General features: G+C 43.3%; 1 protein-coding gene across 4 annotated transcripts in view; it reads left to right on the forward strand.

Moving 5' to 3' along the window:
* arhgap29a (Rho GTPase activating protein 29a) overlaps positions 1-12,834 on the forward strand; it is a 65,825-nt gene extending 52,991 nt beyond the window's left edge. For all 4 annotated transcript variants that reach the window (XM_084049245.1, XM_084049246.1, XM_084049247.1 and 1 more), the window contains 9 exons: positions 1,152-1,280; positions 3,447-3,545; positions 4,333-4,496; positions 5,363-5,551; positions 5,830-5,967; positions 6,695-6,933; positions 7,483-7,819; positions 9,499-9,607; positions 10,212-12,834. In XM_084049245.1, the coding sequence (XP_083905371.1) occupies positions 1,152-1,280; positions 3,447-3,545; positions 4,333-4,496; positions 5,363-5,551; positions 5,830-5,967; positions 6,695-6,933; positions 7,483-7,819; positions 9,499-9,607; positions 10,212-11,242 (2,435 nt within the window). In that variant the 3' untranslated portion in view covers positions 11,243-12,834. The remainder of the gene's footprint in view (positions 1-1,151; positions 1,281-3,446; positions 3,546-4,332; positions 4,497-5,362; positions 5,552-5,829; positions 5,968-6,694; positions 6,934-7,482; positions 7,820-9,498; positions 9,608-10,211) is intronic.
* The last annotated feature ends 3,068 nt before the right edge of the window (positions 12,835-15,902 follow it).

Raw genomic sequence — 15,902 nt, forward strand, 5'->3', positions numbered from 1 at the left:
AATAGTATACATACCGTTTCTGCCTACGTTTTGGTGCTTTCCAAAATAACCTCAGACGTGACGAGCCTGTAGCATTCCTTTTTTCAGTGTTCCTTCCGTATAAACAAACGCTGTAATGACAACGGAGCTGCAAGGGGTGTCGCTAAAAGAGGTGTCTACTAAAAATGAAAGTGACACAGTATGACTTTAATATTATTGATTGACTCATCTTGTTTCTCCTTAGCGGTGGTTTAAAAGTAGTTGTAGCAGCCTAGTACTTAAGAGGTTGATTCACTCCCCAGGGCCATTTGTGTTAATTAGCACAGTGCCAATATACTGCTTCACATTCAAACCAAACCTGAGCGAGCTTAATGAATGTGTTTTTGTGGCGTGTCGCACCCGGTAACCGTCAAAAGGCGACACTGGCTCCTGGATAGGATTGAACTTGTGACCTCTCTGCCATAGTGCAGTCAGTCTCTGTATCTACAAGGCCGCACAAAAGTCACAAAGAATTTAAAGTTAGATTTAGTAACAATTTGGGGAATTCTTTGACAACTCGGGTAACATCATGTTAACTGAACTGCTCAATGGAGCTCAACCGAGCCCTCTGTTAGAAAATATATTAATCGTTTCTGGTTGTCCTTTTTTAGCATGTTTATGTCAGGGGTATGTCCAGGGTTTGTAGTGTATCTTTGACTAATTTTCAGGATTCAAATAAAAAAATAGTGAAAGTAGCAGATCTACAAGCTCAAAATGCGTCGCTTCGCGCCACGTTTCGAGCATGCAGATCTGCTACTTTTGATGCTTTTTTGTGACGCTGTAGAATGATGAAAGTAGGGTGTTAATTTAGGAAAAAACACAAAAAGTTAGAATATGGAGATAAGAGGATTCTGCCCGACAGCAACGATTTGCAGCAGCTGCCCTATATGAGAACAATACAGCAGGTTGATAGGTGCCAAGTGGCTGTGTTCTGCAAGTGGAGGTTAAGGGGTGTGTGTGTGTGTGTGTGTGTGTGTGTGTGTGTGTGTGTGTGTGTGTGTGTTATTGTTAAGCTTACCTTGGTTTTATTGGACCTTTTTTATAACACAGATAAACTTCCAGTGGCAGATGTCTGTCTACCAATGTAATGCCAAGGCCTGCTAAATAAAGTCTGTCATTATGTGTGATCTCAGCCCTTAGGATCCAGGGCCCGTTTCGTCCATGGGCCTCTGGCAGCCAGGGAGGAGGGATGTGCAGCGACTCTGAGAGCGCCGGAGGAAGCAGCGAGTCTCGGTCCATGGACTCGCCTACCGCCAGCCCAGGTATAGAGCCCTTAAACGTACATATTGTCGCTGTCGGGCAGAAACCTCTTATCTCCATTTTCTAACTTTTTTTTTTTTTTTTCATAAATTAACGCCCTACTCGATCATATTACAGCGTCTCACAAAAGCATCAAAAGCAGCAGATCAACAAGCTCGAAACGTGGCGCGAAGCGACGCGTTTTGAGCTTGTAGATCTGCTACTTTTGCCATTTTTGAATTTGAATCCTGAAAAGTAACAGTTTTGGACGTATGAGGTTTCCACCCGACAGAGACGATATATATAAATATACAGTTAATACTTCGGCCACAGGTATGGCCCCTGTCATTTAAAAGTTACTATGCATAAATACATCAGCCCAGGTATCCTGCTCTGTCATTAAAGTCTTTTTGTTACGTGGCTTTTTGTCCATCAACACAACTTTCTCTATCTGTGTATTGTTGTTTCCTGTCATGTTGTTGTCACTCAGGCAACAGAGACAATAAATCACCTCCTCAACCACCAACATTCAAAATCTGGTCGATCAGGCTTATAAATTGGTTGACATCACTGCATCGCATAATATGACAAACAGGAGAGGCGTGGTTCAGTGCTGCTGACTGAGTATCTAAATTGGCCGCAGGGGCCTATGCCAACTTGTGGTTCACCCTAATGCCATCGGAATGTTTTTGGGAGAATGTTGGGGTTTAACAGACATGTTTTAATGTTTATACGGTAACAACCCTTTACTTAAAGCTATGGGCTATAATGCATTATAATGCACTTTTAAGGCTTCATAACACTCGTTGTAAATGTTTATAATTATGCATAACAACTTATAACAAAGTTTATGAAGTATTAAGTGACACATTATTAAGCTCAGTGGAACAACACATTATAACTACCAGGTAACACTTTACTTGTGTCTACAATGTATTATAATTGCATTTATAATGCATTATAATGGACTTCATAACACTTATTATTATAAAGTTATAAATGTTTATAATTATGCATAACAAGTTATAATGTGCTGGTCCGCTGAGCTTATAATGCATTATGACCAGCACTGGTTATAAGTTATGAACCGTCATATATATAACACAACCAGTCAATATTGAACGCTCACACAAATATTTTTCGAACGGTGCTTTAACACCGGTGGCGGGTATTTTGTTCCGTTGCTGTGCTACAGTATGGGAGGTGTGTCAGGGTGATGTTATTATACAGATCCGGTTGCAACTCTTTAGGCAAGACTCGGCAAGTCATTTCCACCGGAGAAAATGTTACTGGAAAGTCTCAACTGTCATTAGGCTTAGTGCAGTGATTCCACAGTGTTTTAATTTCAATGAATCCCCAGTTTGATATGCATTATTAGTCCACAGACCCCCATTACTCTGAGAGTGTACAAGTGGAACCAAATGGACCCGTTGGTTATACCACCACACTACTCCAGTGGCTGATAACTGCTGGTATAGAGGGAAGCTAATGATAGAAAATGTATTGATTGTTTTGTTATTTAAACACAGGGCAAAGTTACATACTATGCCTTTAAGTTACTTATCCCATTAGCCCACCATGATGAGGCACCAACATGACAAAAATGTGTAATTTTATTTGTATGTAACTCCAATCAGTTTAACAGTGAAACATTTCCTCAATGGAGATCAGCCATGATAATAATGAAAGCTGCCAAGGTTCAAATAGAGATCAATCTTAGAAGCCTTTTGTTTCCATTTGTAACCTTTTTAGGGTTCATTATTATAACCGGTACTTGATTAACCTTGACATGTAAATGCAAGGACATGTAAATGCCCATTGAATTGAATTGTAAATGACCCATACCATTGATAGTGATCCATTCATCATCAATCAATGGTGATCAATGCTAGAGGTGTGAAGAACTCATGTGAAGAACCCCATTGTCCCTGTGATCACCCTCATCAACAACGAATGACCACACCTTTAAAATTCTGATACTTAAATCCAGAGTTCCTCTCAATCCACAATTGTGTTTTAGTTTTAAGCTGGTACCTCAGCTCAGCGGTATGGATGGTCATTCATTCCTTTCCCACCATTAAAAAACCTTGAGAGAGAAGACAGCGGAACTGTGACTCATCTTTCTGTGACTTTGTGACATCGCGTGCGGAGAATGAGAACTAAGTGGTGTTTCATGCCTTCCTGTGCAGGAGACTTCAAGAGGAGGCTACCCAGGACCCCCTCCACGGGGACCATGTCGTCTGCCGACGACCTCGACGAGAGAGAGCCCCCCTCGCCCTCTGATAACGGTGAGTCACACACACACACACACACACACACACACACACACACACACACACACACACACACACACACACACACACGCACACACACACAGAGCGAGAGAGCAAGATGGCGTGAGAGAGTCACGCAGAGGAAGATACTTATTGCTGTCGGGCAGAAACCGCTTGTCTCCATATTTTTACTTTTTGTGTGTGTTCTTTTTTTTGTAAATGAACGCCCTATGTGATCATACTACAGTGTCACACAAAAGCGTCAAAAGTAGCAGATCCACAAGCTCGAAATGTGGCGAGAAGCAACAAGCGAGAAGCGAGAAGCTCGTAGTTCTGCTACTTTTGCTATTTTTGAATTTGAATCCTGAAAAGTAACAGCATTTGTTTTTTGTACATACAGTATGAGGTTTCCACCCGACCGAGACGTTATACTTATGTGCACGCACATAGACCACACACTAACAGACCACACACACACCATACATTTTCCTCGCATGGATGCAAATGTGAACATCAAGTTTATCTAAACAATTTGAGCTAAGCTATTCTTAAGTGTTGTTTGGAGCAAATGTTCCAACATGTAATGTCTGTCTGTCTGCACCTACTTGTAGGTGCGTATACATGTATATGAACGTGTCGTGCATGAATGGGCGCGCGTGCATGACGAACGTGCACGTTGATTTAAGGTTCGCGGTTTGAAGGGCTGAATATACTGTATGGTCACTCTAATCTACCTACAGTATCTGTCCATGATCCATCATTATACAGTCTGATCTAATCTCACTAACTCTCCCTCCTCCAGGTCTGAGTGAGATGGTGATAGAGACAGCCAGTTCGCCGGGTCCCTTCAGGAACACCCAGATGTCGAAGGCAGCCCAGACCCACAAGCTGAGGAAGCTCAGAGCGCCCTCCAAGTGCCGCGAGTGTGACAGCCTGGTGGTCTTCCACGGAGCCGAGTGCGAGGAGGTGAGAACCTCTCTACACACAAGTTCATTTATCTGATGCCTTTCTCTCTTGCTCAACTGAATCATGCACACACACGCACGCACGCACACACACGCGTCTCTATTATGGGTGTGTTGTTATAGGCAAGAATTTCCCCCAAATTCCCCAAATCTCCGTAAATCTTTATAGTGAAAATAGCAGATCTACATGCTCACAGCGTGTCACATTGTAATGCGTGAGCTTATAGATTATCTATTTTTTAAGTTACTGTTGTACATTTATTTGTTCATGCAGCGTTACCATTATGTAATTCTGCTGAACACTGGAAGAATGTAACCTTTTCAGTGTATTTATACAGTATGAGTCCAAGCAACGATGACGTTGAAGTGTTTTGATAAGACTCACCGGCACTTCACTTGAAACCATAGTCTCGCACACGACAGTCACTAATGTTTTCATTGATGTTGTTGGGGAATTCATGTTTGACGTTGTCTGCAAGATTGACGTCACCCTGGAGAAGAGTGAACGTATTTCCAAATAATGAAAAATGAACATTGTATGAAAAGCGAAAATACAAAATTGTGTTTCAGCGAGCCAAATTAAGTTGAAGTTACACCAAAACAAGGCTAACCAAAATAAGTGTTATCATGAATACATCAATAAATAATATCTGAATGGGGTCCTTGAATCTTATACTTCACACCAGGGCTACTTGTTGGACTAGATTTAACCACTTAAGCCCTATTTAATACTTTGTACAACGTCGCCATGTTATAAAAATACAAATTGCAGATCTACAAGCTCACGTGTCGGATCTATTGCTTCTATCCTCACAGCTATTTTGTAAAAATAAATAACGTTGACATCCATGTGTCCCCTGCGTGCAGTGCTCGTTGGCCTGTCATAAGAAGTGCCTGGAGACCCTGGCCATCCAGTGTGGCCACAAGAAGCTCCAAGGAAGACTCCATCTGTTTGGCATCGACTTCACCCAGTCAGCCAAGAACAGTCCTGACGGCGTTCCCTTCATCATCAGGAAATGTACCTCGGAGATCGAGAACAGAGCGCTCAACATTAAGGTATTTAACACAGCCATTAGTGTTTGCCTTTGTTTGTGTGTGGCTGTTGTGTCCGTTATGTTAAAAGAAATATTGGTGAACAAAATTATTAGTGATTGATGAAATATAGATCAACGGATGCAATGTGTGATCTGATTGATTGATTGAATGATTGATTGATTGAATATCAGGTATATGAGGGCATTGAGGGCACTGTCCCCTTTGACTATCTTAAATACCAATCCCTGTGCTATTTGCTGAACCTGATGTGACATGCTCTTCCTGTCTGCTCTGTGCAGGGTATCTATCGTGTGAACGGTGCCAAGTCTCGCGTGGAGAAGCTGTGCCAGGCGTTCGAGAATGGCAAGGACCTGGTGGAGCTCTCGGATCTGTACCCCCACGACATCAGCAATGTGCTCAAACTCTACCTGCGACAGGTGGGCTTGCTTTTCTTGTAGATCTGCTATTTGTGGTGCGAGACACTGGCAGCCAATTTGTATAAAAAACATATTGTATAAAAACAATTTTATACAATATGTAGTGGGCGGGGTCTCTGCCTCATCTCTCTCTCAGCGAAGGGGTCCTTGGCGTGAAAAACGTTGGAAGACCCCTGTTTTAATCACCTATTGTTAGTAAGTGAAATAGTTGTCAAGGTGGCCTAGTGGATAGAGAAACTGTCCTGTAACCCAAAGGTCACAGCAAACAGCCGTGTCCGGTCAGCGTGTCCTCCAGCGATACCCCGTCCTCCTACCTTATAGAGCGTCACACTGTGAGGCGTTGTGAGCTTGTGGATCTGCTATCTTTGCAGCACAACGCCATCATACAACAAAGTACAAAATAGGGCTTATGTGGTTATGCTATCTTTATTACCCAGACGAGGGCTTTCGACAGCTAAACCACGTTGTCCTGTGATGGAACCAAATGACCACAATAAAATTTAGTCCTCTTTTGTTTATTGTGAGTATAATGTACGCCCCCCCCCCTCCCTCTCCATCCCAGCTCTCCCTCCAGCTGCTTATCTCTTCATTTCTAATCCTGTCCCCCTTTTGTCTATTTGTCTTCATAATGTTTTCGTTGGCACAGTTTATTATTAACTTCCTTGTTTGGATTGTTTTCTTTTCTAAATAAATTCCTTCATTCTGGTTTATTTCTTCGTGCACACAGCTCCCAGAGCCGCTCATCCTGTTCCGCTACTACAACGACTTCATCGGCCTGGCCAAGGAGGCCCAGTGCATCATCGTGGAGGAGGTGGAGGCCTCGCGGCACACCGCCAACCCCCTGACCCCGGCGCAGATCGGCTCAACCGAGCTCAACCGGGTCCTCTTCAAGCTCAAGGACCTGCTGAGGCAGCTGCCGCTGGCCCACTACAAGACCCTGCAGTTCCTCCTCGAGCACCTGCACCGGTTAGTGTTGTTACTGCACTTGTACTCTAGTAGTAATAATAATAATAATGATATTATATATTGTCCCCTGAGGGATATTCATCTTCACAGTCTGTTCCAACAGAAGAACACATACAGCACATACAGTACACTGTAGCAAAAAACAACATAACACCATGACAATTATGAAGTCCCCAGAACCGTCATATCAGCGAGGCAGTTTGTTTAGTGCAGCAATGACATCTACACAAGCTCACTGTGAGCTTGTAGATAAGATATGTTTTGCTTCTTGTGTATGACCCTCTTGTGAAGAAGTAGGGCATTCATTTAGGAAAAAAATGGAGATACAAGGTTTCTGCCCGACAGTAACAATATGTCGTCCCTGTCAGCTGGAAAACTGCTACTTTTCAGGATTAAAATTCAAAAGTGTGAAAAGTAGCAGAAGCTCAAAACACGCCTCTTTGAGCGCGTTTCGAGCTTGTAGACGTGCTTCTTTCGACGCTGTAGTATGAACTCTGGATTGGGAAATGACCCGGATTCTGATTGTACGATCTCTCTCTCTCCCAACAGGGTGACGGAGCGAGCGGAGGAGAACAAGATGACGGCCAGCAACCTGGGCATCATCTTCGGGCCCACGCTGATCAAGCCGCGGCAGGCGGACGCCGAGGTGTCCCTGTCCTCGCTGGTGGACTACCCCTACCAGGCCCTCATGGTGGAGCTCCTCATCCGACACTACCAGATGGTGTTCGACACCCCGCTGAGCCCGCTGGCCGGTGCCTCTCCGACCGAGACCCCTGACGGCCGCCCCCACCCCCGGCCCCCCCATGCCCCCGGTGCCCGCCTCACGCCCCAGGAGAAGCAGCAGCAGCTGAGCAGGCACTCCAAGTCCTTGGGAGACATCAAGGAGGTGAGACGTCGTGGTAGAGCCACACGACCAGAGCGTGTGAGCGGAGTGGAGCGGGGGGAAATGCCGCTCGTCGCTCCAGGGAGCTGTTGTCACGCTCGCTGTCCGCTCATGTTGATTCCCCCCCCGCTCCGTCGCTCACGTTCATTTGCTCACCTCTCGCTCCGCTCAGCAGCAAAAAAAAAAAAAAGAAAAAGTAGTAATTTGAATGAAATCTTGATCAAGGACGTGCGCTGTGCACTTCTGGATGTCTGTGTGTCTGAGTCCGCGCGACCGGGCATGCTCAAACATGCGGTGGGCGGCCCCCCCGGAACGCCTTGGAGCGGCAGGCGGTCCTCGCTCCGAGTAGTGGAGAACCTTTTTATAAACCCGCTCCCCGCTACGTTAAAAAAATCGTCCCGCTCCGCTCCTCTCACATGCTCTGCACACAACACAACTAGGGCTGTGGGCGACATGACTTCAAATCGATATCACCATCGCTTCAAACGTTTGCCTCGATTGCGATTAATGAGTCATTGCGTTGGTTCATGCAGGGCACGGGAGTCATACACGCCTCAGCTGTAATGAATTGCATTTTTATAATAATTGTGGCGTGCCTCGCTAATCATTAGACTGCCAACCCCAACCTCCTGGGATGGAATCTGGCTGCCGCCAGTATTTTTCCAAGAACTGCAGACAATTTGTTTCGCCGGTAAAATATTGTTTTTGACCATGACGGAGGCGCGCCATCTCAAGCTAACTTGATCCTCGAGAGGCACTGCTGAGCGGGCTAAAGCGAGCGAGTCGCCGTGCCGAACGTTGCAAGTCTCTGCTTTTCAATTGCAGCCACACACTGCTGGTGCTGGCAAAGCTTGCCTCCACCACCCCAGCCTCCACCTTATAAATATAGTTCAGAGTCTTGCATTACTCAAACCTTTAAGTTGAATGTTAAACTGAAATTCATGTGTACATGGCTCTAAAGTAAACTGAAATTCAATGTTTGCATGGCTCTAAACTGAATAAAAATGTATATGGCTTTAATGTTAAACTGCATTCAAGTTTGTATGACTAAGTTAATTTGATTAAATGTCTTGCTATGGGCCCGCTCTTGTATACCTGTGGGGGTTTTGCATTGCGTTCCCTGATTTTGCTTAGCATGCTGCTGAGCAAAATTTAGGGAACATCTTAAGAGCGGAGCCATTAACACCAAGTTTAACTGTATTCCATTTGTTGCAATAAATGGTTAAATCTACTTATGATGCGAGTGTTCCTGACTGAAATGAACGATTCTTCTTTTTGAAGCACAAATAGCAGATCTGCAAGCTCACAACGCATTGCAATGCGGCATGTTGAGAGCTTGTAGATTGGCTTTTTCCCCTATATCTGTACGCCAACATTGTACAACAAAGAATAATACAGGGTTAATTGGTTAAAAAGACTAATCGATTTGTTGATAAGAAATGTAAATACATTTATATATTAAACAAATATTTCGTTTTTTGATTATTCAATTCGGTTATTGGTTCTAAATCGGTTTCAATAGTATTTTCAGTTAAGTGCCCAGCCCTACAACCAACCAGGACAAAAGATGATGACAAGAAATTATGACATATTCTCTTTGGCTCTATATTTATTCTTGTCCTTGTGTCTCTTGTCTCCATCTTTCTGTCTTCTGTCTTTATCTACGTTCCGTCCAATCACAGCAGAGCTCCAAGGTGTACAAGAGGCATTCCTCCATAATCCCCTCCTCCCATTTGCTGGCTGAGGTCCAGGAGACCATGCCTGGTTCTGAAGGGAGGGACTTTGAACCTGGTCAGTACCAACATTAGACATCTAGGTGTACCGTCATAGCTCATAGTATTGATTACAGTAGTACAGGAATATGCTGTCTTGTGTTTCTGAAAATCTTGCGCCATAAAAAATATATGCGAAATGTTACCGTTGGCATTTAAGGAGCGTGACGACCAGCCTAGGCTGATTTTTGTAGTTGTTTCAGGTGAAAAACTACAGCAGATTAAAAACATGGCAGACCTAGTAAGCAACACAGCTGCACCAAAAAATGTAATATTGAGTGTGTTAGATTTTCATAGGTGTGTCTTTAAGTACATGCCAATGTGCAAGCATGAAAGACATTATTGACACACCTAATTTGATTCACTGCAGCTGTGTTGCTTGCTGTACATCACTGTGTATTATAAGGTCAGTATTATGCAGCCTGTCCTGTTTTTACCCTGCTGTAGTTTTAACCTGAAGTGGAAAACAAAGTGCAAAATCAGCCTAGGGTTTCATGCTCCTTTAATTATGGTAATAATGATACAACCTTATATTGCACTTATCTAAAAGAGAAAAGAAAAAAATTGCACCAGTCACTTTATAAACAGGCATTTTTTAACTTAGCTGTCATGTCTCCTTGAAGTTCCAGACGTGGATTCAGAGGCCGGCCTCAACGGGGTCTCGCCTTCAAGCGGCCCGGAGGTCCAGAGGTCGGGCGAGCGGGGCCTCGCTCGCTCCGGCCACATCACCATCACCAGGGTCCAGCTCCGGCACCCGCGCGCCAAACTGTCCTCGCGGCCGCTCAGCATGCCTGGCGAGCGCCTGCTCAACCGCGCCGGCGGCCACGTGGACGAGAAGAACGCCCGCAACGGCGGCGGCGGCCAAAGCGACGACGGCGCAAACGCCTCCATTCGCGACGAGTCCATCGAGGAGGTGAGCGAGGAGGACCACAAGCCCAAGTCGTCGCGAGCGAGCACGCATTACCGGAGTACGTACATTGACACCCAGACGCTACGCAGGACGTGGGACAAGCAGTACAAACACTACGACATCACCGCCAGGACTGCCAAGACGGTTGTCGGCTTGCCGACGCCGGAGAGCGCGGCGGCCGGCGACGCGCCGCCCGGCGGCGAGTTGTCGTGTTCCGTGCCGGCGTACGCCTCGGGCTTCTGCTTCGGAAGCCCCGGGAGCGCCGGCATCATGTACCCCAACAGGCCGTACACCATTGCGGTGCGCCCCAGCAGGACTTTGAGACGGGAGGACAACGTGGACAGATACTGCCCCGTGGCCACCACCACCACCACCGCCTTCAGGGCGCCCAGGACTCTGCAACCCCCTCCCGGGACCTTCTACAAGCCTCCCTCGGGGGGGAGCAGCAAGGTCAAAGCGCTGGAGAAAAGCGTGTCGGCCAACAGCGCCGAGGACGAAGAAGAGGAGGAGGATGAGGACGAGGAGGATGATGAGGAAGACGATGAGGACGATGAGGAGGAGGAGCTGGGGATCGAGATTGAGGTGTCGGTGGACGAGCCACTGGAGGAGGACGTTGACACCCAGGATCAGTCCCCTAGCTCCTCCCCCGAGGAGCTGGGCCCCAACCAGGCCAAGCCCCTGTACCAGAGACTACGGCCCCGACGCCTCCAGGAGGTGGAGCACCGCGAGGCTCATTTCGTGTGACCCCTCCCTTCCGTCGCACCCACCCACAGTTCACCCACTAAAAAGGTCCAACGGCGTTTGTGAGACCCCAAGTGCTCAGATATGTACTGTATACCAAGTGCCATATTGTATAAGACTAGTGGTTCTCAGACGTTTTAATTTCAAGGAGTACATTTTGGTTCCCCTTTTCCACCAAAATAAATGTGGTTCTAGAACTGGTTCCGTTCTAGATTCTTGGAAACTGGGTGCTTTACGAAACGGCCGCAAACCGGCCTACGTTTCCACCAGTTTTAAACAGAACCATTGTAATCAAGGATACATCATGAATCTGCATCTTCCAACATGTACAATATTGACACGTCCACTTTGGTTCCCAGAAAAAACAAATCTTTTTTTGGTTCCCGTTCCAAACCAACTCTGAACCAAATCATTTTCAGTGGAAACATTCTGAACTGGTTAAAAATTAGGATGGAAAAATGAACGGAACCGGTTCAAACCCGGTAGAAAAGGGGCCCCAGAGTTGAAGACCTGTAAGGGTCCATTTAGATCCCCCTCAAGGAATGCTGAGGGTCCACCCTGACTTTGAGAACCACAGGTATAAGAATTAGGTGAACAGATCATTTTACATGGGGCTGTGAAAAGAAAAAAGACCTGTGGAGGTATTCTTACATTAATATATAGACCTTGGTGTTATCTCAACGGAAGTCAACAAGTTATGCATTTGGGTTGCGTTGTCGCCCCACCCCGACCCCCGACCACCCCAAAAAAAAAAAAAAAAAAAAAAAAAAAAACAGGACGCACTTATAAGAGCGTAGAGTTACTTCACCTCGTTATCAATTCACTATTTCAGCTATCAATCACTCGCTCAGTCACTGGCAGCAGGCCAGAATATTTATGATTCTTTTTTTAAAGCTGTGCAATTACATTTTATTCAAATTTTGTTTTTGTATAAAGTTCTTAACCGATCACTACTGTATGTATGTTTATACCAAAAAAAAGAGGATGATTTAATCTGTTACAAGCGTGTGTATAGCCACAACATAAAATAAGAAAAGACTTTGGTGCACTTACCTGGCCTAAGAGAGTCTGCAACAACACTATGTTGCTTCTTACTGTAAGTCAGAATATTGTATACAGTGTTATTTTTTAGGTTACTTTCTTTCTGTAAGACTTTGTGTATAAAGCAATATAATTACTTTTTTTTGTTCAATACAGTTCAATGCTTGGTTATCTCAATTGACACTGTTACAACTGACATTGTTACATACTGTACCATAACATCTTATAATGGGTGTCTCTACTGTATTTCAACTCAACTGAAAGAAAAGCTTTTAGGAAATGTCATTGGATGTTCTCAAGGGGATATCTGGCTTGTTTTAACACAAAGATATAACCTATATTTGTTGTTAATAGCCAAAGCACTCTTCCTCTCTCTCTCTTTTAAAAACAACAAATTATTTTATTAATACTAAACTCACATGTTCAAAGAAATGAATTCTATGTGCAAGCGTGACAGAATGTTGAATTGTATTAACTTCATTTCAGTTTTACAAAACAGGTACATAAAAACAAACACCTTTTTTGTAACTTATTAAACTATATTGGACAACTGACCATTTTGTCCTCCCACTTTCTTTTTTGTTGAACAGCTTACTCATAAATGTTTATTTTAGATACTTGAATGTGTCTTTATATTAACTTTTTAATATTTTTCATTGGTTCAATATTTTGTAAAACCCACACACAGACGTAAAGGGTGTTCAATAGCACTGAACAACACGGTGCAAAGTGATGGGTTGTGAGCTTGTTTCGCTATTTATTCATTAATCGTTATCGAGGCAAAAGTTTAAATAATCGTGATATTGATGTCATGTTGCCCAGTGCTACTATGATCCATCTCATACATTTGACCAAGGCGAACCTATAGACCAAGGGTTCCCAAACTTTTCAGGCCGCGACCCACCAAAATAATCATATTTGAACTGGGGACCCCCGACCCTGACAAGCACTTGGAATTGTAGGCATAACATTTAGTTTGACTCGGTTCAGCCGATAGATATTGTGGCAATAGCCAATCTACAAGCTCACGATGCCTCAAAATAATTTGGGGACCCCCTTGGGTCTCAGTTTGAGTTCCATTGCATATAGACTATAGTGAATAGATCAGTGTGTCTCAGCCAGTGGGTCAGCTAAGGACCCAAAAGGTGAAGGGACATGTCTTGAGGGTATTATATAAAGTCATATAATCCTGTTTTGATGCACAATTACAAAACAACAGTTACAAGTTTGAAGGAAGTGCAGCAGACCTTGCTGGGAATAAAGTCCAGTCTTGAAAAGAAAATGTTGGGATTTGCTCATGTATGTACATACTGTATGGATTTGCTGGTTAGGTCACATAGGTCTTTCCGCAAATGGATGAGTGGAGTTAACAATCTCCCTGCACCGAGAAAGAAGATTAAATCAATCTGCTTAACTATTCACAAGGTCTGGGAAAACAGCCGACCATGGAATGCCCTGGTGCAATGTTCGCTGCTGCTATTTGTTGACTAATGTTCATGTAGGATGTCGACCCGGAGTTAAGAGTTCCTCCTGAGTCCTGAGGTAAGTTGAAATATAACGTTATGGTCATGTGTTGATGATGCATATTTGTGTATATTTATTATAAATTGTAAAAAAAAGAACTCCAGGAAAGAATACAATGGGTGGAATTTGTTGTGTCTGTGATGGTGGTACAGGCACAATGGTTCCTATTTTGAACTATTTGGTTTCTCAATAATACATTCATCATTCCTCATCAGGCTGCATTATACAGTAATGTTTGCTGGTGAAAATTGATTGCAAGTTGCTTATCTAAAGCTGTGGCAAGGTGTATGTTTTTGTATTAGCGCCTGGGCCATGCTTAGGTGCCCTTAGCTCATTAACCCCATTACAGAGCTATTACTAGCCCTACACCCTTAGTGTGACAATGCTGTGCACAGTTCAGCTGTTAGCATAGGCTACATTTAGCTTCTACATAGTTGCATTTAATGGAAGTGCATAAAGATGTACTACTAGTCTAGTGATTTGCTGTACTGAAAAACAATTGTATGTTAAAGTTAGGGTAAGTGATTGGTTAAAACAAAAAGGTTTTCTGTTAAATGGTTAAAGCACTATATTGTGAGAGTAATCATTGCTATAGAGTGTTTGTTCAGTAACAGCGTGTCTCCATGTCTCTTCAGCTCTTTGATAAACAGAAAATACATTTTCAGGTACAATAGGTGACACATTTTTGGCCAATCAGGAGAGAGTATCCATTTATCGGCTTCATTTTTATAGCATTCAAGTTCCAATTTTGTCTGCTCATTTCTTTGTGTCATCACTTCCAATTTCACTTGTTTAATCTGTATCCTGTCTGAGTTCTCTATCCTGATTGAATTAAATTGGTATCCTGATCTGAAAATGCATTTTCTGTTTAATAAAGAGCTGGAGCGACATGGAGACTCCTGTTACTGAACAAACACTCTATAGCAATGAGTACTATCAGAATATAGAGCTATTTAACACTTACTTTAATCAAAGAAAATCACTTACCCTACCTTTAATGTTGAACAGCAGGCCTGTTTGTCAATCACCAGCACAGCATGTCACCTTCTTTTAATTGCAGAAATAATAATAGGCCCTACTATAATATTGCTTTCAAAATAATCTATTCATATCATAACATTTTTTAAATAATAATTACATATAGGCTTATTGCAGATAAATCACCTCTGAATCAAGTCATGAGGACATAAATAAATGACGTATCAAAAATAATTCTGCAGATGAATAAATTAGATTGTTTGACTGACATGACCATGTGCCCCTCTCTTACCTCACACCCTCTCACTCTCCAGTGAAATAGTAGCCTATTTGAGTTTATATGGGATGAATTCTGTGAAATTGAGACACTTTGTCAAGAGCATCACCAATACATGTTATATAAAGTATGTTTTGATAAATTATTGTGAGTCTATCTTTTTGTTGACCTTTTACTATAAAAGTCAATTTCATTAGCCTATATAAACACAGAATACGTGGATCACACACACAGGTGTAGGTCTACGATACTACAGGTATACTACAATTATTGCTTCGCTCCTCTAATCAGCAGCACCTGTTATTAATCACTGGGATGAACGATGACTTTTATATTTTATACTGGCTGCTAAAAATATGGTTTATATTAAAGGGCTGTATATGCTCTTGGAAAACTTGTCATTGTATTGGAATACATTATATGACATTAGAATAACATGTTTATTATGTTTTTATTATTTAATTAACGAAATGAACTAGGCTATTGCTCCTTTAAACAAAAACACAAGCATATTATGAGACACTGGGGAGATGAGATAACTATTGTATTTATTTGGTGCAAATTCAAAATCGTTTTTTTGGCGAGAACAATGGTATTTTTCGGGGGACAAAGACACTGGTCCTTTTAGCCTATTTTATGGGTTGTCAAACAGGGCCCGATTCATACTTCGTAGCAAGACGGTGTCACGCGACAAACACATAGCAGAACAAACATATCAGCTTTGTGGAGTCTGATATATTTTCGCTAGCTTAAATGAGGCTAAATGGTAATGTATGTTGATTGCATGCAGGTGTGTGGGCTGCTGGTGGAAACCCCCCACGGGGGTGAAGGGGTGGAGCCACC

Source organism: Gymnoscopelus microlampas (genome assembly GCF_963454915.1).
Source record: "Gymnoscopelus microlampas genome assembly, chromosome: 22".
NCBI lineage: Eukaryota > Metazoa > Chordata > Actinopteri > Myctophiformes > Myctophidae > Gymnoscopelus > Gymnoscopelus microlampas.